The sequence below is a fragment of the Martes martes genome (assembly GCF_963455335.1).
Source record: "Martes martes genome assembly, chromosome: 10".
NCBI lineage: Eukaryota > Metazoa > Chordata > Mammalia > Carnivora > Mustelidae > Martes > Martes martes.
In genome coordinates this window covers 77,105,858-77,132,649 of record NC_137898.1, presented here as the reverse complement: position 1 = coordinate 77,132,649, position 26,792 = coordinate 77,105,858, and the positions used below count along the sequence as shown (strand labels likewise).

At 38.2% G+C, this 26,792-nt stretch overlaps 1 protein-coding gene across 1 annotated transcript in view; it reads right to left on the bottom strand.

The window, feature by feature from the left end:
- The window catches only part of DEUP1 (deuterosome assembly protein 1), an 82,056-nt gene that overhangs the window by 20,400 nt on the left and 34,864 nt on the right, over window positions 1-26,792 (bottom strand). Inside the window, exons 6-11 of the mRNA XM_080816136.1 lie at window positions 26,402-26,644; window positions 18,608-18,753; window positions 15,311-15,416; window positions 10,269-10,466; window positions 8,394-8,480; window positions 186-209 (exon numbers count right to left, since the gene is read on the bottom strand). Coding sequence (XP_080672262.1) covers window positions 186-209; window positions 8,394-8,480; window positions 10,269-10,466; window positions 15,311-15,416; window positions 18,608-18,753; window positions 26,402-26,644 — 804 coding nt within the window. The remainder of the gene's footprint in view (window positions 1-185; window positions 210-8,393; window positions 8,481-10,268; window positions 10,467-15,310; window positions 15,417-18,607; window positions 18,754-26,401; window positions 26,645-26,792) is intronic.

Genomic DNA, 26,792 nt, shown 5'->3' with positions numbered 1-26,792 from the left:
AGAAAAAGAGCTGCCATGGCCCCAAGCATGCAACGGGTAATAACTGACAACAGGACTGACTCTTACCCCTACTGCAGGGGGAAGGCCTTTTTTAAACTTTCTTTTCCTAAGTGTGAATAAGCAGGGTGCTTCACAGTTAGTCAAGCAGATAATTGCAAAGTTCTAGTGATTTTGGAGGGACCTACCTTAATATCAGTAATTTCACTTGTCTAGAAAGGAAAAACAAATAATTACTGTTTGAATACTATCCAAATACCACATATTTTAGAAAACCTAAAAATAAGGATGTAAATATTTTGTTTCTTATTGTCTGGGGTAAAATTTCAGTGCCCATTCTTTAATTCCATGCTTATTTATCCATTCCAGTTATTTCAGAAAGAATTAACTATCTCATTATGGGATTTTAACACATAACAGGAGTTTTCTTTAATGTGAAATCTTTCAACTAATGATTGTTGGGTAAGTGACATAATAGATTGCAAACTCTTAAAGAACAAAGAATGATGTTTACTCTTTTTTTTTTTTTTAATTCAATAGACACTCCAGATCTTTCTCTTTGGGGAGTGGCTTGACTATTTCAATTATCAAAGTCAATTTCAAATCTTCATATACAAAAAAAGAGAGAGCAATTATAAAGTCAACTTTCTGTATGAATTACAATCCTACATAAAGTGTATGTGATTAAATACTATCTTAATAAGGCATCACACTGAGGGCAATTCATCAGTGGCATTCCATTTTATGATAGTCAATTAACCAATCTTTAAACAAATATGTACCGTGTATACATATGCACAGTATATATATGTGCTAAGTGCTACAGAGGTGACCAAGTATGAAAAAGTGACCTTGCCTTCATGGGACATACAATAAAACTGAGTAGATGAAATTAACATACATTTAAAAAGTGACTCATATAAAGTATAATCACATATTAAATTATGTTGCACCATGTATGAACTCAAATGTTTTCTGAATCAAAGAATGGCAAAAACTATTGGACTAAGATCATGTAGGAGGTGGGATAAAACAAGGCTCTGGCAATCTCTTTAATGATGTGAGCAATAATTTCCATGAAAACTTATTCATTGCTTCTTACACTATAGGTGAGAGCCATAAATCCATAAGTATTCATCGAGCCCTACCCTATACCAAACCCTATATGAGGAAGTATAAAATATAGTCCACTTCTTCCCTCAAGGAGTCTATGACTGATGAGACAAGACATACATACGTGTGCCAATTAAAAAATAAAAGAAGACAATTCAAAACTTGATGCTAAATTGTTATAACTGCTAAAGAAAGTCCAAGAAAGAAGAAGTAAATGGAGTCTAGAGTAATTAAGATGATTTCATGGAGGAGATATAATTTAATCTAGGTCCTAGGTCCGAAGGGACTGATAGGATTTAGTAAAGTAGAACTATGTCTTTGCTTTGGTAAAGTAAAGGAAAGCATTCAGGTGGAGGGCATATAATGGATTCATTCATTCATTCCCTCACTCATTCATTCACTTTGTTCATTCACTCATCTAACAAAATATTTTCTTGCTGCCTCCTGCATTCAGGCACTGAACTAAGTGCTTGGGTACAACAGTGAACTAGGACCATAACTGCCCTCAATGAGCCTACTGGTAAGGAGACGGTAGCTGACAAGAAATAGGCAATTTTAACATTGTGCTATGATAGATGTTAAGTAAAAGATGTTATGGTAGTTTCAAAGACGGACACTTAACAGAGCAAAGGAAAATCAAAGAAGATTTTGTATAACGTGTAAAATTTTGTTGAGTTACCTGAAACATTAATAGGGCATGGCTATGTGAAGTAGGAAAAGGGAATTCTTAGCTAGAAGGAAAGCATGTGTGAAGGTCTGGAAGCAAGAAAGAGCAAGAGAAAGGACTATCACATAAGCAGATGAGGCTAAGACAGGCCTAGCTCTAGCAGAGGATTTGTGTAGGTCACTAAAGGGGAACAAAGTGGGGGAGCCAGATTAAGGAAGCCACAGAATATGAAGAGTTCTGACTTCCTACTGGAAACTGAGCACATGTTCTTGAAAGGGAAGGTTATGTTAGAAAAGCACATCCGGTATGAGGAATGGAGAGCTTGGAAGTCACTGAGTAATGTAGAGGAAGTAACCTGGAGTGGCTGCTGGATCTATACTTTGAGAGAAAGCACATTGCCAGAGGAGCAAGAGCCGACAGCAACACCTGTGGGATGAGTAGGGGTAGGAGCAGTAGGATGAAGAGCCAGTGAACAAAATGGAAGAAAGAGAGAGAACCACAGAATATCATAACAATTAGTATCATGCATTTGGAGTTATTCAAACCAACTTACCACCTATGTGATCTTGGGCAAGTTGCTTAAAAACCTAAAGATTTCACTCCTTTTTCTATGAAATGAGATTGTCATACTCCCAGCATATACTTGTTATAAGGCTACAGGCACTGATAAGTGTAAAGCATCCAGCAGATTATAAGGCATGTATGTGACAAGCACCCAATGAATGAGTAGCAGCTCCTTGTTATCACACAGTTCTCCCAGGTTCCCTGACTCTTTCTCATCTCTTGCTCTTTGTACATTCTGTTCTCTCACCAGGACTCTTTCCCACCAATCCATCTGACTAACTGCTCCCCAGATGCCCTTTATTGCTCCCAAAACAGGGTTAAGTAATCCCAGTCAGGGTCCCTGAATTCTAAGCTTTCCCATCACTCTCTAGTTCAATTATCCAGGTAACTGTCTATATCTGGTAATATATGGTTTCTTACTAATATTAAGTTTCATGAATTCAAGGATCTTTTCTGACTTATTCACAATATTCGCATACTGCCGGATACAGAGTAGGCATTCAATAAATATATACAGAATGAATGAATGAATGAATGAATGAATGAATGACATTCTGTGGTGATTGAGGCATACAATAGATAGAGAACAAAATAGAGGGACCAGAAATAAACCCACATGGTATGGTCAAGTAATCTTTAGTAAAAGCACCAAGAACACACAGTGGGGAAAGTATAGTCTCTTCAATAAATGTTGGGAAGACTAGATATTCACAAGCAAAAGAATGATACTGACCTCTATCTTCTACCACTCACAAAAAAATTAACTTGAAATGGATTGAAGACATAAATATCTCACTTGAAGCCAAAACTAGAAGAAAACAGAGGGGCAACAGATACCTGATATTGGTTCTGGCAATGATTTGTTGTAGATGACACCAAAAGCACAGGCAACAAAAGCAAGGAGACAAGTGGGACTACATCAAACTAAAAAGCTTCTTGCACAACAAAGGAAACAATCAAGAGAATGAAAAGGCAACCTATGGAATGGGAGAAAATATTTTATTTAGAAATTATTTTGAAAGTATTGAGAATATTGTCACATAGAATCCAGGAATATGTCAAAATTGTTAGAGTAGGACTGGGGTTGAAGGGTTGAATTTTGTCCCTCCACCAAAAAAAAAAAAAAAAAAAAAAAGTATGTTGAAGTCCTAATTCCTAGTACCTCAGGATGTGGCCTTATTTGGGAAAATGATCTTTATGTAGGCAATCAAGTGAAAGTGAGGTCACTAGCATGGGCCCTAATGCAATATGACAGGTACTCTACAAAAAGGGAAAATTTGGACGCAGAGATAGACATGCATGGAGGGAAGATGATATGGAGAAACAGAGAAAGGCTGTGTGAAGGGAAATACAAGGCAGATGCCTTGTGAGGACAGAGGACGGAATGGTGTATCTATAAGCCAAGGGTTGCCAAAGCTCACTGGAAAATTACTAGAAGCTATCAAGGGGTGAGGAAGAACCATCCTCTACAGGTTTCAGAGGGAGTGTGGCCCTGTTGACACCTTGATTTGGGACGTCTATTTTCAGAACTGTATGACAAGAAGTTTCTATTGTTCTAAGTTACCTGGTTGGTGGTACTTTGTTATGGTAGCCCTAGCAAATGAACACAATGACCAAGAAGGTTTATTCCAAAAATTCAAAGATGGATCATATCAGGAAATCTGTCAATCTATTATATACAACAACAAACCAACAGACCAAATCTAGATGATGTCATATATGCTGAAAAGGTGTCTGGCAAAATCTTAAAAACTCTGAGTAAAAGTAGGAATAAAAAAAGTTAAGACCATAACCCAAGAACAAATATTATTCTTTTTTTCTTTTTTTTTGACAGACAGAGATCACAAGTAGGCAGTAGGTAGAGAGAGAGGGAGGGGGAAGTAGGCTCCCTGCTGAGCAGAGAGGCCGATGCGGGGCTTGATCCCAGGACCCTGAGATCATGACCTGAGCAGAAGGCAGAGGCTTTAACCCACTGAGCCACCCAGGTGCCCCCCCAAGAACAAATATTATTCTAAACAGTAACACTCTAAAACAATTTCATCTGAAATCAGAAATTAGACAGTTTGTCAGCAATCACTATCATTATTTCACATTCTCTTGGTTTTAGCAAATGCAGTATGACAAAAAATAACTGATATGAACAGTAAAGAAAAAGAGTTGAAATTACTCTTTTTGTTAAAATGATTGTATATCTCAAAAAACCCAAGAAACCCTAGAAAACTTCCCACTAGAATTAAAAGACAATTTGACTTTTTTGCTACGTTATCAATAAGTTCTTAAAGGAAAAAAGAAAAATATTCCACTTAGAAGAGTGACAAGAATTATATAACACCTGAGCATAAATTTTAAAAGGAAGGCACAGAACCTATACAAAGAAAATTGTAAGCTCTTACTGAAGAGCATAAACTGAGATATGAAGAAATGGAAACCCATGTCATATTCTTGGATGAGAAAACTTACTATCATAAAAGTATCAATTCTTTTTTTTAAGATTTTATGTATTTGTCACAGAGAGAGAGAGAGAGACAGACAGACAGCAAGCACAGGCAGGGGATGCAGTAGGTAGAGGGAGAAGCAGGCTCCCCACTGAGTAAGGAGCCTGATGCAGGACCCTGGGATCATGACCTGAGCCAAAGGCAACCACTTAACTGACTGAGCCACCCAGGTGTCCCAAAAGTGTTAATTCTTTCAAAGTTATATGTATATTTATTTTTATTCCAAATAAAACCCAACAGGAAATTATCTGGAGAAACTGGATAAATTGAACTTAACTTTCCTATGAAAATTTAAATTGGGTTCTTGTTTTATATCATATGCAAAATTATAATTCATATGGATTAAAGACTGATGAAAAAATATAAAAGTCATTGAAGATACTCTAAAAAACAGTGTATACTGTCTAGAAGTTGGAAAAACCTTGCTATTCCAGGATGGATATGCAGAAGCTATAAACAAAAGGATACATGTGTCTGACAGATAAAAGTTTTTTTTTTAAGGTTTTATTTATTTATTTGACAGAGAGAGAGGAGAGAGAGAGCACAAGCAGGGCGAATGGCAGGCAGAGGCAAAGGGAGAAACAGGTGCCCCACTGAGCAGGTAGCCTGACGTGAGGCTCGATCCCAGGACCCTGGGATCATGGGCTGAAGGCAGCTGAAGGCTGAAGGCAGATGCTTAAACAACTGAGCCACCCTGATGCCCTGGCAAATAAAAGTTTAAAACTTTTTGTATGGTAAAAAGATGTAAATAAATTATATACAATAAATTTAGGAAAATGCTATTATAAACTGACAAGAAAAAGACATTCCAACAGAAAAATGAGCAAAGAATATAATTCATAGCACACTGCCAATAAATATACAAAAATATACTCCCTATATCCAGGGTAATAGAAATTAAAGTACTACTGAGAAATCACTTTACATCCATCAGACTGACAAAAATTTAAAAGAGCAATAACACCTCTCGCCGCTGAGGAGGAAAGAAAAAGGTGTGCACGCACAGAGATGGGAGGAATAGGATTTGACAACAAACGTTTTAAAATTAAAACCTACAGGGCACCTGGGTGGTGCAGTCGGTTCAGCAGCGGATTCTTGGTTTTGGCTCAGGCGTGATCTCAGGGTCGTGGGATCAAGGCTCACAACAGGCTCCACACTCAGCATGGAGTCTGCTTCAGATTCTCTCTCCCTCTGCCCCTCCTGCCTATGGGCTTTCTCTCCCTTTCTCTCTAAAAAATGCATATGCTTTCTTTCAACAATTCCATTCTTTTTTTTTGTAAGAAAAAGAGAGAGGGTTGGGGGAACAAAGGAAAAGGGAAAGAGAGAATCTTAAGTAGGCTCCATGTCCAGTGCAGAGCCCAGGGCTCTATCTCAGGACCCTGAGATCAGGACGTGAGATGAAATCAAGTTGAATGTGTAACTGAGCCATCCAGGCGCCCCCAGTAATTCCATTCTTAGGAAGCTGTTCCAAGATATATGTATATGTTTTACATAGTATTGTTTATTTGTGAAAAAATCCAAAAAGAGTTGAATTAATTTCAAATGAATTGATTTGGAAAAACGGTTCAATAAATTTTGATACATTCACATCATGGGATATTACTAAGCCATTATACAAAAGGAAATAGATCGAAACCAGCTGATGCGCAATGATTTGCAAAGCATATTGCTGAGCGAACAAAAACAATACAGAAAAGTGTGCAAAATGTAATCCAACTTTTAAAAAAAGTTAAAACCCCCAAATAGGTATATGACTACATACCTACATGTACACACACACACACACACACACACACACATGAATTCATAGACAGGAAAAAGTACCAAATGATACATACCAAATGGTTCACCTGTGTTATCTGATGGGTGGGGGTATGAGGTGGGTGGAGAAACAGAGCAAAGAAGGGGAGAAGCAAGAAAAAAGAGACTGCATGAAAATCACCAGTGTGTAAGTTGTAGTTCAATTTATTAAAAATCATATCTATACCACATGAGTATATATTAATTAAGAAATGAGGGAAAAAAGATGCTTTCTTCCTATCTTATAGAGATGTTCATGATATACAGTTAAAAGCAGTTTAGAATAATGTCCTTATTACACACTTATTTCTGGAAAGGGACACTCAGCTCATCCCTTCTATATGTGTGCAGGAGCAAGAGAAAGTTTAGAATGCTACACACTGGTTTGCTAGCACTGGCTCTCTCTGCAGTCCGACCTGGGACTGGGGATAGCAGCGGGATAATCAGCTTCTTCTTTACATATCTTATGTGCTTTCTTTCGTGGGGAAAAAAAAAATTAACGAAGAAAGCCAAATGCCTATACAAGTCAGTACGAAGCAGGCTCAGTGTGGGTTGTGATGACGCAGAATTCACACTGAAAAGCATTTAGTTTGAAATAAAAAGAAAAATAACACAAAAAACATTTTGTGAGAGGGGGGAAAAAAGATACTCATGGGGACAGGACCTAATTTAAATTTTTGTGTGTCAAGCATTTAGAAATAAGATTCCAAAATGTCATGCGGATTTTATGGAACAGATAGGGAAACATATATACTTTCCTTTTTATTCATCTGTCCTCCAATCACAGAATCTGTCACCAGGGCCAAAGAAGGCAGAATGCTTGCAGAATGCTTCTAACTCTCTGATGCTAAACACTTACCATCATGGGAATGAGTACCTACTCTCACAGAAGTACAGTATCAGGGAGAAGCCCTGTTCCAGCTTCCTCCTGTCACAGCCAAGGAAACCGAACCAGCCGACCATGCTCATCTCTGATCCTTTCCATTCTCTCAATGGCAGGAAAATTATTTCAGGATTTTCTCTCAGAGCAAATACATGCTAAACAAGTAACAGTGGTATTTCCTTAGTTCGATAAGTGCAAGTTCTCCTATTTACATCTAAAAACCAACTGTCAACGTATATAATGAACAGAAATGAAAGGTACGGAGCCTGTTTAGGCAGCCCTGTGTTAATCGATAGAGCGACTGCTTCAAACCACAAGGTCAGTCCTCGGTCATTCATTTGTTCATCTTCCCTTTTACTGAATCAACATTCAATGAGCACTTACTATACCCCTGACATTGGGAAGTGCTGGTGTGACAAACATGAATAAAATATGGGCCCTGCTTACCATTCAGTCGGGAAGTGACAGGCTACCAAATGAGTGAGATGAAAATACAGACCAAGTGTGGATGTACCAGTTCACTCTGACTGGGGTTTCAGGGGCGGCTTCATCAAGGCTAAGGCTGACACGTGAGTCAGGCCGTGTTGGATGGAGGATTTTAGAGATAATGGCAGGAGCAAAAGCAAGCGAGGAGCATGTTGGAGGAAAGGATCAGAATTTAGCCCAATCCAAGAAAAGAACACAGAAGAAAACTTGAAATTCAAACGTTCTAGGCTGAGGATAAAAGTAAGTTCAATCCAAGTGCCAGATAATTTGCCACCCAACCCCTGCATGCCTGATACATAGGAGGTGCTCAGTAAATAAGGTCTGGGTAAATCCTGACCAACTACGTAATCTCTCAGTTTGATTTACTGAATGATTTCAGCGTTATTACCATGTACCGTCCAGGATCTAAATCTCCCATCATTCCTTTCAGGTGTGTGTTTTCCGTTCGGACAGCTTTATATCTCATATCTGAGACCTGAAAACAGATCAGTAGGTAAAAGTGAGTGTAAAATATATAATAAAAGCTCCACAATTGTGTTAAAATTAATTTTATTAACCTAAATGTTTTCGGAGTGTAGTGAAGACAAACACTGATTAGGCATGATCATCCCAAATCAGTATTTGCATTCGGTTCTCTTTTTGGCAGCCTTCACTTAACCCTCCTTTCCTGATCAGTGCTAAACTAAAAACATGTACTGACAATAATGACTCATTTACTTTTTTCTTTCCAATTCCAAAATTCCATTTCTCACTTCTATTTTCTACTGTATGCAAATTAGCACCAGAAAAATCACAATTTAAAAACATGCTCCAATAATGCTGCCCATGGAATTCTTCACTACATAATTAATTTTTACAATATGCAAACATGATTTTTATGTTTAATTTTGTTCTTTCTAATATTTCTGCCAAACTACCCTCTTTTTTTGGGGGGGGGGTGACTACTTCATTTTGTCTAATGTATTTCTTCTTCCCTGATTTCTTCTACTTGACAGCACTTTTAGACATAGTATCTGCTCTTTTATTCAATAGGTCTCATTTCTATATAAAACACTGCCCTTTAAATAATTTACTTTTATAGATTACAAAATATGTTCTCCCTAACAAAAAACTAAAAACATAGAAAAGTATAAAGAATAAAATAAGAATCATCCATAATCCAGTTACCCAGATCACTGCTAACATTTTTCAATATCTTTTCCTGTACAGGTACAACCAATGCTATTATCCCATCTATGCTATGTTCCTGTGTACTATACAAATTAATCACAGTTTAAGATTTATAATTGGACAAGGGCTGACTCTCGTTTTTATAATACACAGGATTTAAATAGCCATCTTCTTGGTGAAATGACCCTCAAATGCCTAGAAAGTTACTGAATGGTACTTTTAAAGCCTCTCGATTTGGGGTAAAAAAAAAACAACAACAACAGATAAACCCTAGCTTTAACTAACAAGTCACCAATTTGACAATGAGTATGGGATCGAGGGCATTTCAAAAGAAATAGAAGAAAGTAAGGGAGGGTGGACTTTGAAGTTATTTGCAGTATTTTAACAGTAGAATGGTATAATTGCTGATTTTTTTTTAAACCATGAACCATGCTGTGCATTGAGTCAATGTTCAGTAAATATGGACTAATTTTCATGTTTCAACATCCTTTTTTAAAACCCCAAGATATGGGGCACCTGGGTAGCTCAGTCAGTTAAGTGTCTGCCTTCAGCTCAGGTCATGATCCTGGAGTCCTGGGATCAAGCCCCACATTGGGCTTCCTGCTCAGCGGGGAGCCTGCTTCTCCCTCTGCCCCTTACCCTGCTTTCATGCTCTAACAAAGAAAATCTTAAAAAAAACAAAACCCCAAAATAAATACATAAAATGGGGGTGAGAAGTATCCACAAAAACCTGGAATAGAGGCTTTTTTTTTTTTTAAGACAAAAATATTAATGGAACTACAGGACACAGATTCAGGAATAAATCTTTGACGGGAGCGTTCTGTGGGAGGTGATCAAAATATGGGTCACAAGGAAATGTTAGGATGAGATTCAGTGCAATTATCTTCTGTTGTCACTTTAGCCCTGGATCTGTTTTGATGATACTTTGCGATATTTTGCAAAGGTTTCAGGGGGCTCCACCAAGCATTTCCGTGATGCTAGTCTCAGACACAATACCGAGAAACGCGGTGTTTTGTTGGTCCTCAAGGAAAACCAGGGTCTCCACTGGGCAAGACAGTGACCCGGATGAGGGCTGTCCTGCCCGCTTGCGTACCTGTTGTTTTGCTAACATTTTTTCTTTGATTTCTAACTCCATTTTTAACTGTCTTTCCAGAAGGGCAGCTTTCTTCATGATAGTTGCTATAGTGATCTCCTTCTGATGAAGCTCCTCGGTTAGGTCAGAGATTTCGTTCCTCATTCTTTCCTGCTCAGAGCCATGGTCCTCTTCCTCCTGATAGAGTTGCCTCCTTATCTGCAGTAGAGACATTGTGGCAAATATTAACAAGTATTTTTCTTTATCAAGCAACTTAAGGCTTTTGTTAGCCATGTTCAGTTTTCCCGTCCTATCTCAAACCTTTGGCAAGCCCCACTTTACCCTCCTTTTCCGATCAGTGCTGAATTAAAGAGATACTTACAATAAATGACTCATTTACTTTTTTCCTTTCAAATTCAAAATCCCATTGCTCACTTCTAGTTTCTGTTGTATGCAAGTCATCACTTACTACCAATGCTACTTTGATAACTACTTTGACAGGAAAGTGAAGAAAGCACTTACCTCCCAGCATAACTGAGGTCTAATTAGAATACAAAACCTGCACGTAATTATTGTATACAATTTGGTGAGTTTGGACACACACTCATGTTACTATCATCACAATCAATATAATAATCATACTCATTACCTCCAGAAGTTTCCCTGTGTTCCTTTTTTGCTTTCAATTTGTGTGTGTGTGTGTGTGTGTGTGTGTGTGTGTGTTAAGAGCACTTAACATGGGATCTACCCTCTTAAAAATGTAAGTGCATAATTCCTTGCTGTCAACTATAGACACTATTCTAGAACTTAACTTTATACCCATCAAATGACCACTGTGGAATGCTTGGTAGAAGAGCCTTGGACCCACTATGCAGAGGCAGATGGACCAACCATGTTTTTAGGGAGAAAAAATTGACCTAGAAAGATTAAGTGACTTGCTCAAGGTCATAAAGCTATTAACCAACAGAGCTGGGACTAGAACCTAGGACTCTGAGCTTTAAATTCAGTGCCTCTTTGACTAAATTATGTGTACCTTGTGTGTCTAAACACTATGTTTTTCAGAATCACGTTATAATAAATTTCAGACTTAATGTGTCTATGAAAATGCATCACCTCCTCCCCTTAAGCCGGTAGACTCTCTTGTTATCAACCATAGTTAGGCCTTCCCCGTCAGCAACCTCCGGATCACCTCGGGCTCCTCCCCACCCTTGTCCTACCAAATGCAGTCAGGCAGCAAGTTCTGTCCCTCATACTTCACCTCTAAACTGCTCCTCCACTCTCCATTTCTACTACTACTATCTTGGTCCAGCCTCTTATCACCTTTCTAGAAATCATTCACTGTCTCTCATTCTTGAGATTTGGAGATAAAGTACATAGACGCCAATCTCAAGAAAATCATAGACCCTGTGGGAAAAAATCAATAGTTACAACACAGAGTAGCAATCCATGTCAGCAGTATGCGGCGGAGGGATGCTTAACCCAGGCTGGGGATATCAGGATGGGCTTCCTGGAGGAGGGGACATCAGACAAATACTGAAGGATGAATGGAAGCCAGATGGAAGGCAGGGATGGAGAAGGGCCCCAGGCAAAGAGTGCAGGGAAGACAGGCAGGGTCGGGGGGTTTGTGGAGAAACACATGCCCAGTGAAGCAAAAGGAGCCTGGGGTGGCCAGGACTCGACGTGTTGTGAGAAATAAGGCGGGAGAGCTTAAAGGAGCCCATCCACAAAGATTTATATGAATTTCCCCAGGGCACTTACTTCTAAAATTGATATTTTTTTTTCATTTCATCTTTAAAGTTTTCAGGATCTATCTTGTAAAAGAATAAGGGCACTCTCTCTCTCTCTCTCTCTCTCTTTTTTAAAACATAGCCAGAATATCAATATCTTAAAAACATAAGCAATTCCTCAATATCATCAAATATCCAGGAAGTATTCAAATTAAAAAATGTGTCAGGACTGTAATGAATTTTTTTGTTTATTTGAATTGTGATCTAAATATGGGGACTGGCTCATATCTTTATAAAGCCCCTCATTTTGTGTTTGTGTGTGTTCTAGTCTATATACATCATTTCATTTAATTCCTGCAACAGTTCTCTAATTTGTGGAATGAGAAGTTAAGTACATAACTTTTCTAAGTCACATTCCTGTTGACAGGAAGTCTGATTCCAAGACCTTACCCATGGTGCTATGTAACCCCTGGGAGCCAATCCCTGAAAGGTTGTTCACACAGTGGAAAAGCCAGCATGGGATGACCTAACGTGGAAAGGATGTATGTCCAGAAGGAAAACCCGATCTGTCCTCAGCTCTATACCACCAATCCCTCATGTGGGATTCTATGTTTATTATTAACATTCTTAGAATTTCAGAGTTGGGGGGTGTGCATTAGAGGCTCACTCAGTTAAGCATCCGACTCTTGATTTTGGTTCAGGTCATGATCTCAGGGTCGTGAGATTAAGCCTCATGTTGGGCTCTGCACTGGGTGTGAAGCCTGCTTAAATTCTCTCTCTCCGGGGCACCTGGGTGGCTCAGTGGGTTAAAGCCTCTGCCTTCGGCTCAGGTCATGATCTCAGGGTCCTGGGATCGAGCCCCACATCGGGCTCTCTGCTCAGCAGGGAGCCTGCTTCCCCCTCTCTCTCTGCCTGCCTCTCTGCTTACTTGTGATCTCTGTCTGTCAAATAAATAAATAAAATCTTAAAAAAACAAAACAAAACTCTCTCTCCCTCTCCCCCTACCCCTTAAAAGAAAAAAAGAAAAAGAATTTCAGATTTGGATATGACCTTAGGAGTCTCACAGTCCAACCCCAACCCCATCACTGAACAGATGGAGAGGGAAAAAAAGACTCCCAAGGAAGGGAATGGACTGGGCCTAAGTTATCTGGCTCCTAAGAGCAAAAGAGAAGAGGAGAGAGGAGTACAGATATCCTCACCCTGAGGACAGTGTGAAACATCTCCTTTCATTTCCAATCTTCTCTCTCCATTTTTTTTTCTTTACAATTTATTTGATGAAACCACGGGGTTCTTTGTGTGGCTTGTCCCAGTTTGGATTTTGCTAATGGCATCCCTGTTGTGTAGTTAACACGTTCTCTCAAAACGGAACTTTCAGAATACAAAAAAAAAAAAAAATGAATATACTATTAGGAAAAAGGAGTAAACTGTTTTTATTATTTTCAGAGCATTCAGATATTAAAACAACATGCTCTGCTGCAAAGCTTCCCTCTAAATGAGATTAATTTACCGAGCTCTAAATGACTTTTGGCTTTATTAAAAATGTCAATTTTATCACGAAGTACATGACAAAAATAGTTCTACACTGAAAAAAGAGAAAGAAAGAAAACACTTGCAGGATTCATAATACATGGCTCTTGTTGCTTTTATTACAAGAGAATGAAAATGCTCTCCACAAACACTTCCTGGGAGCTCTAGCTATTTATACACAATTCATTTGTTACCTTTCCTGCACGGCAGTGCATTATCTAGAGGTCTCCAAGAGTCTGTGAAGAGAATTTGTGCCTTGCCTTCCCTCCTTCCATACTGAAACCGTGCAGTGTCAGTAGATTCCTATTATTCAAAGTGTTACTGAGTCTATGAGGTTAAGAATAGTGTAACTCTACTTTAGGTGGCTTTAATCAATCTTTGTATCATAATGCCTTCACTGGGGATACCAGCAAAGATGCAGTTTTTTAAAGTTATATGTTTAAACAGCAGTGAAATCAGTTTCATAGGATTATGTGAAAAATAAAAGGAAAATGATCATTAGTTCATAACACCTCTTCTACACTTAATAGCTACATGATGGTCAACTCTGTGGGAGACAGAATTTGTCTTCTGTATCACTGTAGTTCCTACAGAAATAAGCAGAATAGCCATAGTCCTACTTAATGCTCAATAAATGTATTTTGAATTTATACAAATGACAATTGAATTTATGAGCCTACACAATTATGGGAGACCTCCACCTTGATATTAATTCACTTGTTCTCCAAATATTTATTTTCACTTTTGTATGTCAGGTGCTGTGCTGGGCTAGATGACGATTTGAATCCATGCCCAGGTTTTCCCTACTTTTAACAATTGTTTAGATCATATAACATTGACTATTTAAGTGTGGTTCAAACCTAAAGACTGGAGACATGGGTAGTAGCCATGATAAGCTCATGGAAAGGAAGCCCCTACTGGATTCTGTTGGAGGGCAAAGAGAATATACTTTTTGTAGAGAGCTGAGAACCACGAGGTCTTCGAGGACAGTGCCCAGGCCTTAATCATCCCTGTATTGCTTGTTATTGGCAGATTACTTGGCATGGCTTAGGTGCTCGGTGACAAACGTGGGTGTAACCAGTAACAATGGCAGCCTCCGCTCACTCAGCGCCCCCTCTGAGCTAGGCAGGCCCTGTTCCAAGCACTTTACATGCATTTTTAAAATGGATTTTAACTTCGGGGAGGGTATGGGCTCTGGAGTCAGATTGCCTGGATCTGAATCTGACCTCTGCCACCTGGTGGCTGTGTAATATTGGGGGAAGTTACTCAACTTCCCTGTGCCTTAGTGTCCTCAAATGTACAAAAAGATGTTATACTACTTTATAAACTGGTTGTGAGGAATCAATGAGCTGAGATTTGTTAGGCCCTCAGAGCCCCTCCTGGTGCATGGGGACTGCTATTTAAGTAGCAGCAGTTTTATTAGTAGCCCCTTTAAGCCGCATCACAGTTGTAGGAGGCAGGTGCTACGCATTCCATCCTCATCCTAGAAATGGGCAACTTGCCCAGGCAACTTCCCCGAGCTTATGCACCTACTAGATGGTTGGAGGCCTGAGTCTGGGCTCTCATACTTCTTGCAATAAGCTACTTGTCATGGAGCCATAGTCTCCCAATGGCACAGTGAGGACTTAAGGTTTGTGTTTTTTATAGCATCATGCAGAAGAATGTTGGAATTAGCAGCCTGGTATGTTGTTGTCTTAGGGGAAAATATAGAAGGAAAAAGAAGGGAATGAGAAGGAAGGTCCCCCCGCCCCTTTTGTGTTCAAGGACTTCAGATCAGCCTGGAAGAATGAAGCCCATTTTTTTCCATACCTTGTTCAATTCTTTTTCATGATTTGGTTGATCTAGGGTCACTGAAAACAGCTCTTTCCTCTTCCTTTCTGGTTCTTTAGTAGAAGGTGAGTAAGATGGTTCAAGTCTACAAATTGAATAATGCGAATAAAAATTAAACTTAACTTGGTAAACTGTCATGATTATATTGTCAATTTAGACTATTGTAGGTTGTAGAGATAGATTATTAGTTTATTGGAAAAATTTCTGGTTCCGGATTGCAAATTCTAATACATTCAGATTCCATAAGTATTTACGTATTTAACTGAGTGCAAATGGTTTGAGTGAAAAAAAAAAAGGTAGCAATTAATATGGAATTTCAATTATGCCTTGAAAATTGACAGAATACTGAGCTTGCATTTGTAGATAAGATTTTTATATAAGAAGACTATTTCCTATAATAAAATAGCTTGGGAACCCCTTTAAAAAAAGGAAACACATCTAACTAGCTTGTACATCGTGAAAAGGAACTATGTCAAGAGAAGTCTGACGGGAGCAGCTACTCCATAAAAGTGATCCAAAGTGACTAAATCTGACAGTCTACCCAGAGAAAGCACAAATACATCTGTTCTTTGGCTGCTTAATTTATAAAAGGAATTGCCAGTGCATAGGGGTACCAGAGGGGAAAAGCAGAAACTAGTATAAAAAGTACAATTTCTATAGGAGGTTTGGAGAAGTACAACCGGGTTCACTTCTAAATAAGGGAAGTTGGTAAATGAAAAAAAAAATCATTGAAACAGAAAATAAATATAGCCAGGCAAGGACAGTAGCATGCTTTCTATTGTTTGACTAATCTGGTCAAGTCTGGGGTTTTGAGGAACGTACCCACCTGTAAGGGAACACAAGTTCAGATTTCCAAAGAACTTTTTAAAAGGCTCCATACATCACAAACTTAAACCACACAAAACAGAATCTGAGCAATGATAGAGGAATACCTGATGTAAATATTGAAAAGAAAGGGATATTTTAAAAGGTATAAGTTTGTAGTGATATCCCTGAGGTACTTGTATCTAGACCGGATTGCCTTTCTTCTGATTATCAAATATATGTGTTAACTGTAGAAAACAGAGGATATCAGAGTATATGCTGCTATAATATCATCAGGGAAAAAGAATTATTGGCATTTTTGTGTATATTATCATCTTTCTCCTATGCATGTGGGTATAAATATATACACGTTTCCCATACAATTAGAAAGTTCTGCACACATTATTTTTCAGTCCCCTTTTGTTTCCTACTCAGTAATATATTGTGAGCATTTTATCCAATATTCTCTTTCAACATTATTTCAGAATCAGTCTTAAATTTTTCTTATTTGCTATTATTTGAAAGGGGTGAAAAATGACATTTCCTATTTTTCAATTCTTCCAAAGCAATTTCAAGGAATGGAATGCTGAATGAATTGGGAAAAACAAAAACAAAAACAAAAACACCCTCATGATGGTCTTGTAAATTTCACTGAGCTACTGGAACAAACACTGAAGGTCAATGTGGACTAGTTCAAAGAAGAAAACAGTAATCATGCTAATATAAAATGCTAATAATCATAATATATAAAGGAATTATCATTTGTTATGTAGGAGTGTTGGAATTATTTTTAATAATTCTCAGAACATATCACACAAAGGTGCTTCTGTAGCTAAAGAAAAAGGAAAAGCTAACAAAATCATAGCATTATTGAGAATGGTTCTGAAAATGAGTAAAAAGCATTACTATGCTACTTGTATAAAACTACTGTGTGTCTACACCCAGGAGGCTGGGCTGCCTCATGTTTATACCACTGGAAGGAAAAATAGAGTCCAAAGGAAAGAAACCGAAACAACAGAAAGGCTAGAATCACCTTCATATAAGAACAAACCAAAAGCATGAGAAACTTTCAATGGGAAAGTCAAAGGCTAAGAAGACTAGGCCCAAAGTCTGAAATACAATGGAGGCTGTGAAAAGATAAGTATCTATCTTTCCATCACATCTCAGAATAATACTAGGACTGAGGAATACCCTCCAAACAAGAAAGTTGCAGTTTGGAGACCAAAATAAATACCACCTTAAACAGAGAATGGCATTAGGCATAACAAAAGATTGTATTGGCCAAATATGTGAATAACTGCAAGATTTTAGATGAAATCATACCTTGAAGGAAAGTGGACGAGGTCTGGAATTCAGCACTGGCCTTGTGGGACAGCACCACAGAAAGTACCTACAGTGCTCTTCCATAAAACCACAGCTACACAGGGGGTGAAAGGTTTGCTCTTCTGGGAAATTTCTTACGTATTTAGGCATATACATCCTTTGTACAAAGACATTTCTCATCAACTCACCACACTGGAACAGTGCCTTGTGCGCTATATTTTCCCAATAGATTTATTAATGAGCAGTGATGAAATCTATAGCTTGCATATACAGTACTCTCTAGCGCTGACTGGCTAATAGGCATTCTACTGTCTTTGGTGGGACACACAATAGGTCATTTTTAGGAAGTTAATTTGCCATTTGTTTTAAGTATAGAGCTCAAAAAAATTCAGCAAATCCCGCAACTTTAAACAAAGAATCATTGCCTTTAAAATCAGGTAATCATCTTTCAGCAAAATATCCTTTACCATTTGGTTATCAGTTTTTAAAATCCTATCATTAGCCTTCAGATTTGAGAAGGATTCAAGTTCCAGTGAGAATTAAAACATCAGTGAGTGGTTCGAACAGTCAGACTTCCTATTCACAAGTGTAAATATTTCATTATCCTTAGCAGTCCCATTTCCTTTGTGGTTCTGGAATATACAATATCTGTCTGATTTTAAAAGAGGAAAAAAATCTGCTCTAACAAAACCCCGTTAATGGAACTGAGAAGGTAGTAAGTATGGAGACCAAAAGAAATACATTTACAAGTGAAAAAGTTAGTAACAGTTTTATAGGCAATCAAAATAAAAACATTTGAAAATATGGAATAAATCTTATTTATCAATACATGCAATTAAATATCAGCTCCATACTACTCTCTTTACAGTATCCTGAAAAATAAAAGTTCTAAGAAAATATCCGACTCACTGTGCTACATAAGTATCCATAAATAAGAATATGATACAATTTTCTAGGTAAGTAAATATATTCATTTTGAAGATGAAATAATCATGGATTTTATTTTTAATACCAAATATTATTCAATAATTAACAGCATGTTAATACAAAACAAAGACTTAATTCTAATTTTAAATCTCAAACTCTTGAGATATTCAAACACTGTGTCTTGAACTGCTTCTCTCAGCCTGCTGAGTATAAAGAATATACCTTTTTTTACTTTCTTGAATATTTTGGCACTCTCCTATTTTTAATAATTCTCTGTGCAGCTGCAATCGTTCCATTTCTATGATTCTCAAGAGATCATCACGTGACTGTAACTCACTTTTCACTTCTGAGAGTCCTGCTTCCATGGCCTATATAAAAACATCAAAGAGGTCCAGTGCTCACATTTGGATATCATGATTATAATATATTTAAAATATTTAACATCTAGGAACCAGCCTAATTCCAAATTAACTGGTATCGAGTCCTTGGTTGGCTCTGTCTTACAGAATTCCATTCATTCATTCATTCACTCAATGAATATTTGCTGAGTCCTTATTATGTGCTCAACCCTGATAATACAGACATAGACTCTGTTCTCAGGGAGCTTACAGTCTAGGGATAAGGAGTAATCGTTAATCACACAAATCTGATCACACTGTATGGGAGTTTGAGAGATTCATAAAGGTATGAATAAAATATTAATGTGTAAAATTTGGATTAATGCCAATAATTCCTAATTTAAAGACAAGAGCCAAGAAGAATCTAATTTCAAAGCTGGCCACCACAGGGAGTTATAAACCGGGGTCTCCGGCTCCACTTCTGTCCAGTAATAGTCCTATTTTATCTGACTAGAAACACCAACAATCCAGTGAATCTAGTGTTTTATTTTGTTGATAAGAGGTTTGAGCAAGATTAAAAGCTGCTGGGAAGGGTCCAGGTAGGAGAGAGGAGGAATAATTGTAATGGCGTCAGTTCCTGGGAAGGTGGGTGGAGTGAGTCCCAAAGCCCAAGGGGAGGAATCGCCTGAAACAAAAAATGAAGGAAGGAAGGAAGATGGAATGTAGACAAGTTAGTGCCTCTGAATATGGAGAGAGAAGACAGTGGCTCTCTGTTGGCTTCTATTTTTCTTGTGAAATAAAAAGATGTCACTAGAAGGAGAAGGGGAGGTGGAGGACTGGGAGTGATTTTTAAAAAAGATTTTATTTATTTATTTGAGAGAGAGAGAGAGAGAGAGAGAGCATGAGCAGGGGAAGGCGTGGAGGGGGAGGGGAGAAGCAGACTCCCCTCTGAGCAGGGAGCATGATGTGGGGCTTGATCCCAGGACCCTGGGATCATGACGGGAGCTGAAGGCAGACGTTTAACTGGATTGAGTCACCCAGGTGTGCCCATGGGATTGATTTGTGAGAGTGGAGAAGGTTTGACATGGCCAGCAATCAGAATGGGAGACTTCGCTGATTGGAGCCGCAGAAGAGGATTCCTGGCAGTGCTGAGTACTCATCTGAGATTCGTGACCCTGACCTGTTGAGTGATTTTCTCCAGCAGTACTTGGCTGTTCTCTGGGAGAAAGGTTATGGCAGAGTCCTTTCAAATCATCAGGTTCCGTCTACTCACATATACAGGGAAACTAATATTTATTAAGCACACCTGACCCAGGTCATCAGCTCCATTGCCACTTTAGTAGATGAGGAAATCGAAGGTCAGAGTTGGTCCAAATTCACAAAGCTCAAAAGTGGCAGATTTTAGAAAAGAAAAATCCAGGTCTTTTGTCTACTAGTCCAGTTGGAACATTCAAAATGCAAAAATAATTCGTTTCACGCAAAATTAATGAAACAGACTGTAGCTTATTGGTTAAGACAGGCTGGGGTGTTATGAAGGTGGGAGGTTCCACTGCTAATAAAGGCTGTAGAAAACACTACAGATATCTTTAAAAATCATTGGTTCAATAACAAATTTATTTGAATATAATCCACGTACCATAAAATTCACCCGTTGAAAGTATATAATTCAGTGGACCTTAGTATGTTCACGAAGTTCTGCGGGTATAACCACTAATTCCAGAACATTTTCATCATAACCAAAATAAACCCAATATCCATTAGTAACCATTCCCATTTTCCCTCCCCCTTGTCCCTGGCAACCACGAATGTATGTTCTGTCTCTATGGAACTGCGTATTCTGGACATTTCACACAAATGGAGGCCTTTGCAACTGGCTTCTTTCACTCAGCATAATGCTTTCAAGGTGCATCCATGTTATAGCAGGTATCGGGATTTTATTCCTTTTTGGTGAGGGATAATATTTAATTGTATGAATATGCCACTTTTGTTTATTAGTTCATCAGTTGCTGGACATCTGATGTTTCTTCTTTTTGGCCATTATGAGTAATACTGCTATAAAATTTCATGTACAAGCTTTGGGCATGTTTCCTTATTCATTAATTCTTATCCCCAAATTCACAGAGCCTAGAAATATAATTATGCAGGCAGTATAGGACATATGAGTTCCCAGAGAAATTTTTTTTTAACCAAAGCCTTAGATTTATATTATTTTCCGGGAGACCTAGAGATCTGTGTTTGTGGAAAGACCTCATTGCGATACGTTAGCCCCACAAGTTCCTGGCTGACTTGGAAATAAGAGTAAAAATATATTCCAACAGGTGATCTAATAAACTTGTTTGGATAAAGATGTGTTTGAATAAAGCCCCTGTTTCAAACAGTGAGGATATTTCAGATGAGGCTGAAATTTCAAAATAAACAAAAGAAATGTGAAACAATAGATTCACAAGTAGAAAAACAAATTGATGTATATGTCATCCATTACTTTGGCTAACTGAAGAAGGCACCATCTGGTCTCCCTGACTTGCAGATTTGCCACCACCTGAAGCTACATGTGGGCAAGTAGCTTCACGTGGGGAAAGGAGAGGATAAAAAGGCTTTAACTCCAGGCCATTGAGATGCAGAGTCACCATGGGCTAGAGTTAATTAAAATTCAGTAAAATGTGGTAATAATAGTTTATTTGTTTACTGTTACTGGAAAAGAATGCCTATAAGACTGATATTTGGGAAAAATAAACTTATTTGTGATCTAGCTACCCAGGTAAGAGAATTTATGTCAAAATTGAAACTTTTTATAATATAAATCAATAATAATGATTTGACACGTTTTTCTAGCATGGATGAATATGCAAAAGACTTTAATTATAATAGACAGAATTATGTAAATTGACTATAAAAGTACAAGAAAAGAAGCTTTGCTGATACAGATGAATTGAGAGTTGTTTTTTGACTTAATGCAATATCCCTTTGAATTCAATGTCAATAATACTGAGTTGACACAGAATTAGTGAATTTGTTTAACTTAGATGTAGCTTTAAAATTGGCATGCTTTTGCATAAAATTCAAAATAATTATTTGTCACTGTGGATGCAAATATTTAGGTAAATGACTCTTTGGTACTTGGTTCAGTGACTAGAATACTATCAAGATTGTTTGGAACAACTTAGATATGTAAATCCACTTTTTTTTTTTTTTTTTTAAGTAAACGTGATCACAACCTCAAGATCAAGAGTGGCATCCTCTACCGAATGAGCCAGCCAGGAGCCCCTGTAAATCTACTTTTTGAACTGTAAATTTTATGACATCTAAACACCGATCAAGTATTTCCAGTGACTACTTGGCTTTCAAATTGAGGTATGTTGTAAGTGTAACTACACACCAGATTTTGAGGCCTTAGTATGAGAAGAAATGTAAAATATCACATTATCTCATTAATAACTTTTTACGTTGATTATATGTTGAAATGATAATATTTTAACCACTGAGCCACCCAGGCACCCTGAAATGCTAATACTTTAGGTATATGTTGGTTTGAATAAAATATATCACTATTATGTATTAATTTCACCCATGTCTTGTGATTTCTTTTAATGTGATTACTAGAAAAATGTAAATGATAGTTGTGGCTTGTATTGTATTTCTGTGGGACAATGTGGCTCTAGTGCCTTAAGGATCCATTAACAAGCCAACAGAAAAGGTCAGTTTTGGGGGGGCATAGGTATTAGAAAAACGCACCAATTTCTTTTTGTCATTAACTTCTAATGGGAAATGCCACATATTTTAAAAATGTGAGCATAGTATAGCGTAGTAAATAAGTATGTGCAATGGCATTAATATGTATGCTGACACATTTCAAAGTTGTGGAAAGACAAGTGAGATGTGATTCATGTGAAAATCCAGATGCAGCTGGCATTAAAGTGTGTTGTAAACTAAAGAGAATTGTATATACTATAAGTGACAGTAATTCAAATTGAAATGGTTGTCTTTCTAAATTCATGTGCGAGATGTGGAACACTGTCACATGACAGGTTTGCAAAAAAAGAAGAGAAACTTCTTTCTAAATATATGTACTGGTTAAGTGATTATTTACCTCTAATTATTCCCATTTGGTAAAATATAAATTTTGTAAAACAAGTTTAAGGCCCATCTGTTTAGTTAGAAATTTGCCTAATGGTTTGAGAGCAGTGCTTTTTAAACCTTCAAACCAGCTACCAAATAGTAAATAATTGATAACTTCTTATTTCGTATTTGCTTTAAAGCAAGAGAATGAAACATAGGTCAAATTTGGAAATAAAACAAGGAAAAGGCCAAATAAAAGCATTATTTTCAGCATTTGTCTTCTAAAGGCATCAAAAACAAGTAGTGTTTTCTTGGGCATGGAAATCTGATCTGTTAGCTACCTTCAAGTTTTTGAACCAAATTACTTCTCAAAGATCTTTTTCACTTAAAGCTTTAACATATTTTCATATGTTAAGCATACTCCAGAATAATTTGGTTTTTTAATACACGTGATTCTTTTGTGAAATACAAAGTGGAGATTCTTGGTTTAAATTTAATAATGTCCCTAGATCTAAGGACAACTAAATTATTTTTGTTAGTGAACAAAAATCTGTAAAAATAACTTTTGCAAATTGTCTCATAGAAATTGGCATATAAATAAAGATAAATAGGGGTCATATTAAAATGTATCATTAACTATGAAAAAGATCATAAAATAGAGTAGAAAATTCCTCATGAAGAATATGAGAAAAAGAAATATTTCAAAATTTAAATCAAGTTTTCTCAACCTCAGCACTATCTATACCTTGTTCTGGATAATTCTTTGTTGTGGGGGTTGTCTTGTGCATTATTGGATGTAGTGTATCAGGCCTCTACACACTAGATGCCAATAACATCCCTCTACCCCGTTATGACAACCACAGATGTATCCAAGCATCACCAGGTGTCACTTGGGAAGCGAAATCACTCCACTAGAAAATCACCAATTTAAAGGAAAGTCATAATGATTAGGGACAACTAATACTGTTATTTTATAACCTTTGGTATAAATATCAATATGAATTATTTCACAATTGATTGACTTCTAAGAGTGGCTGGGCTTTTATTTTGTTACTATATATTCAGGAACATTGGTAAATCATTATGTATGTTAATATACATATATATCAGGAAAAGTGAAAGTGGATAACATGGCCTTTCCTTAGCCCGGACAAGCTATGGAGCCTTCTCAGGAGTGCATGCATGTAAGTCCTGAGAAGTCTGTAGAGCTCTTGGGCGGGAGGATGTGTCATACCCTGCTGAACTTGGGTCAGGAGAGTTGATTTTTTCCCAAAGGACACATCTCCCAAAGGACAGGGAGGCCTCGGCCATTAGGTGATCCGAGGTCTCTAACTTCCTACTGCACGTTCAGATTCTCTGGTTGCACCTTCTCCCTTCTTGTCAATAGGAGTGTCAGTGTGAGAAGTGTTCATATAAGTCATTCACTTGGAGAGAGGGAAGAGATTATAGTCTGAACTGAGAATGTGAATTTATTAATGTTTCTCAATGTACACTCTTCCTTCTATCTGCAACATTCTTTCTTTTAGCCAGATTCTTCAACTCCCTTCCTGGAAAAATATAACAGATGAAATTCTGAGGAGAAAGGTGGGGCTGGTCAAGGAAAGCATTATAGAGAAGGTCAGTCATGCTGCCAAGGAAGGAGAACAGAGGCTCTTTCTAGAATACAGGGTAAGAGTAGCCATTTCTATTTTCCAAGAACTGAAGGCTGAACCTCAGCCTATAACAGAGAATGTTCTTGGATGCTGTATTAGGTCCAGACAAAATTTTTTTGGCGAGATTAAGAGGAACTGATGTTAGTGGGGAAGTTGAACCTCACTGAAGCATACAAGCAGACTCCATAACTGGGCTCACTCATGAAAGACGTTAGGGAAAACTAAAGAGAATAGAACAGAAAATCGATTTCTGGGGACCAGAACCAAAAAGACCTCAAAAAGGGACAAAGACGACTAACTCCTCAGTCCGTGCTGGAGGACCTAAAGCCCAGGGGAGAATACTTGGGAACAACCCACAAATATACTCTCCTGACTTACTGACTGTGATCCTGGTGCAGACTCTAGCAATACAAAGACAGCTGCAAAATGTCTTGAAATAAAAGCCAGAGGCCTGACCAACTGCCCAGGGAGATTGAGAAGGGAGCCCCTGAGAAAAAATGCCCTCAGAAGTAGAGGTCCTGCAAACCCCTCAGTCAGGACCGGTGGGCTAACAGGCAAACTGAACACCGGAAGCCACCTGACAGCCTCTCGAGTAGAAGAGGAAGGGCTAGTCTGATTTATGGTATAGCAAAGCTGGAGAAAACACCGTTGGTACCACCCCTATTTCTAGACAATGTGTGGCTTGTTCAGGGCTTAGGATCTGTGGTTTGCTTGCTTTGTTTGTTTACATGTATATTATGATTTGTATTAGAATCACACCCCCACCCTGCCCCCCGCCCCACACAAAGCTGGATTTGGGGATGGAGGAGATGTCCTTCTCCTAGAAATACCATGGAAGAGGAGAAGCCGGGAGCCTCGTGTTCAGCCCCCCTACAGACACAGAGAAAGAGGAAATGGAGGAGTAGATGCCGGTAGAGAAAGAAATAAAAGAACGAATCCCATATATAATGTGGCAGGATGGGGAAATGAGGAGTTGGCTCAAGACTAAAAAATGACCTTGGGAATTTAAGTGGTAGAAGATCCTGAGGAATATCTTAGAGAACTGGAGGTCTGCTCAGACAGTGACCTCCAGAGTATATATCTCAGCGTGAGGAAGGGGTGGAGTGGGACTAAGAATGGGCCGGCTGACATGCTCGAGCTGGTAGGAAAAGGCCGAATGCTTGTGGGGGGGGGGGATAAAACTATAGAATTTGTCAACTAACTGGGATACCCATGAATAAGAAATACATATTTAGTAAAGAAATTGGTAATGACCAATTTTGACGAATGCTCTGTTACTTTCTTAGTGATGCAGAAGTAGACAAGAAAGAAAGAGAGAGAGAAGAAAGAGAGGAAGGAAGGAAGGAAACAAGAAGGGAGAAAGGAAGAAAGGGAAGGAGGGAGGGAGGGAGGAAGAGACAGAAAAGACTGCTGGGCTAAGAAGAAAATTTATGCTTGGAAAAATCAGCAATCACATGTGCCAGTGTAGAAATTACTTAAGAACAAACAACCCCCCCCCCCCAAACTCCAGACTACTTGGTAAATGATTATGGTAAAGTGAACAGTGATAAATCTCAGGGAGTGACCTCCATGCCTCTCATTGAGGTAATTAGATTGTTGACCTCTTACTGGTCTCCTGGATCTCCAACTCAGGATTCCTGCAAGTCAGGGAGGCAAAGGGTCAGAGAGAATCTGGGGACACAGGGCAGCGTGTGGCCAGAGGGCCACGGTGTTAGGCACAGGGGTCTGTGAGTGAGCGCTCTTCTGTCCTGGTAACGCCATCGTTCTGTACTACTGGAGGACTCATGTTCACTCTGGTGGGGAAAAGCATCTATGAGATTAAAGAATTTACCTATCAAGTGAGAATTACTAAGAAGAACTAGGAACAGAATTTACACATGGCATAGAAAATTAGCTTTCTAATCTAGACACCAGTTCAGTCACGATTTCTACAACTTGTGGGCAGTATCAGTTGTAAAATAAAGAATCACCTGGCACTGTCTTTGGTACATCTTCAGTTCTTGTAAGAGCTTCTGATTTTCATCTTGTAACTTATTCCTGCTTAATGCTATTTCACTCACAGCCGACTTTAGTTTTTCAATAATGATCTCATCTCTTTCACTGTCTTCGCAACTGTGATCCGGGTCGCACATCAACTGAGGATCTTCTGAGCTGCTGTCTTCTGAGCACTGCTTTTTACCTCTGAGTTGAGTTTGGTAACTTTGTGCCTGTTTCTGAGAAAGTTAAGACTGTGTCAATGAAAGGGAGAACATTGTATTTAAGCTTCCATAAATAACATTCAAGAATGGGAGAAAAGACTTGGGAAAAACATCTTCCAGTATGTTTATAGTGGAGTTTCTCTCTTTGTAATTCAGTCTTGTG